A 1,442-nucleotide genomic window follows, 5' to 3' on the forward strand; every position below is an offset into this window, starting at 1 on the left:
AGTAATATATGTATATTGACATATAAGGGGCAACTTCCATTCTCAGTTTTTTCACATTTTATTATTACAATCCACTTTCTATATATACATTATATTTTATTGTTCTCAAAGTACTTATACACCTAAGATTGTTTTTACATATTCCCCTTCATTTCCCATCTCTCCTTGGCATCAAACCTGCAAAACAGGGAAAGTAAGCTTTATATCATATAAAAAAAAAAAAAAGAGAAACTGCACTAAACCAATAAAAGATAATGCTACCATTCTTCAGTGGAGAAAAATAACGCTTTAAGAGAGTTTAGACACTATATATATGTTTCAATTTAGTTTTTATTATTTTACTTTCTAGTCAAAATTTTGGTTTGACTAAAAGATGTTAAAAGTATTAGATACTGAAATGGAATTTCAGTTTACAAAAATACAAACCTGGATATGGTTTTTAAATTAGCAAGTTTATGTAAAGTAGCCATTGAAAAATCTTGTACCTTGTTTATAAACTTGCAAGTTTTTGCATTTTTAAGGAAGAAGTTGTATCAATGGACCTACATATCTAAGTTGATATGATTCAGGTTCTCCCGAGCTATTACTTTGATATTTATACATGAATGGTTAGTTATTTTACTGAAATATAGAACAGTTTATGTAAACTGGGATTCTTCTGTATGACTATGTTTTCCTTTAGCTGAGGAATAGTGTCTTGAGTTTTATCAAAGGCTTTCATTTTTCTTTTGTAAAAATGTTGTCTGATTAGTTAGCAATGACTTTTCTGCTATTTTAACAAAAAACTAGACCTGTTGTATATTTACAAACAAAAAATGGTATTCATTCAGCAACGATATCAGAAATTATTTATTGTCAATTTTAAAATAAATAGAATGTGACTTACAATTTTATGTGATTTGTATGTTTGTAGAATCAATATAATGACTGATCATTAGATGTGTAATTTGCATAAGAATAAACTGAGAGGGTGATCAACATAATTTTTCCAACTATCTTTTTATGTAATATGCTACGAATTTAAATGTATGGTGAGTAGTGAAGCTTTGTGTTATATTTTTGACTCTGTGCTATCACAATAATGAAAAATGATATACAACCAATAAAAAAATGCACTTTATAATCTTACCCCCAAGACAACTTTTTGATTCTTTTGGCTCGTGCAGTAGCTTCTTCTTCAGCCTTCTTTTCAGCAAATCTCTTGGCAGCAAAAGCTTGAACTATCTTTACAGAAAACTAATATAATGGAACAACAATTAAAGAACAGATGTAAGAACTGTAAAACAACAGTAATTATTACATAATTTTCTCCACGAATCATTTCATTTCACTGTCTGTTATTTTGTGTTTTCCCTTACTCATAAACATAGATAAATCTATAATATACTAACACTATCAAGTGGTTATACACATATCAAACATAATGAGGCTGACAATAACAC

General features: G+C 28.3%; 1 protein-coding gene across 2 annotated transcripts in view; it reads right to left on the minus strand.

Annotated features, from left to right (window-relative positions):
- The window catches only part of LOC106458538 (protein FAM204A-like), a 22,786-nt gene continuing 21,344 nt past the window's right edge, over window positions 1-1,442 (minus strand). The window contains exons 5-6 of one of the 2 annotated variants that reach the window (XM_022384782.1): window positions 1,130-1,236; window positions 1-177 (exon numbers count right to left, since the gene is read on the minus strand). In XM_022384782.1, the coding sequence (XP_022240490.1) occupies window positions 135-177; window positions 1,130-1,236 (150 nt within the window). In that variant the 3' untranslated portion in view covers window positions 1-134. The remainder of the gene's footprint in view (window positions 178-1,129; window positions 1,237-1,442) is intronic. The other variant, XM_013918057.2, reaches the window with a different exon arrangement.

Source organism: Limulus polyphemus, unplaced genomic scaffold (assembly GCF_000517525.1).
Source record: "Limulus polyphemus unplaced genomic scaffold, Limulus_polyphemus-2.1.2 Scaffold482, whole genome shotgun sequence".
Taxonomy (NCBI): Eukaryota; Metazoa; Arthropoda; class Merostomata; order Xiphosura; family Limulidae; genus Limulus; species Limulus polyphemus.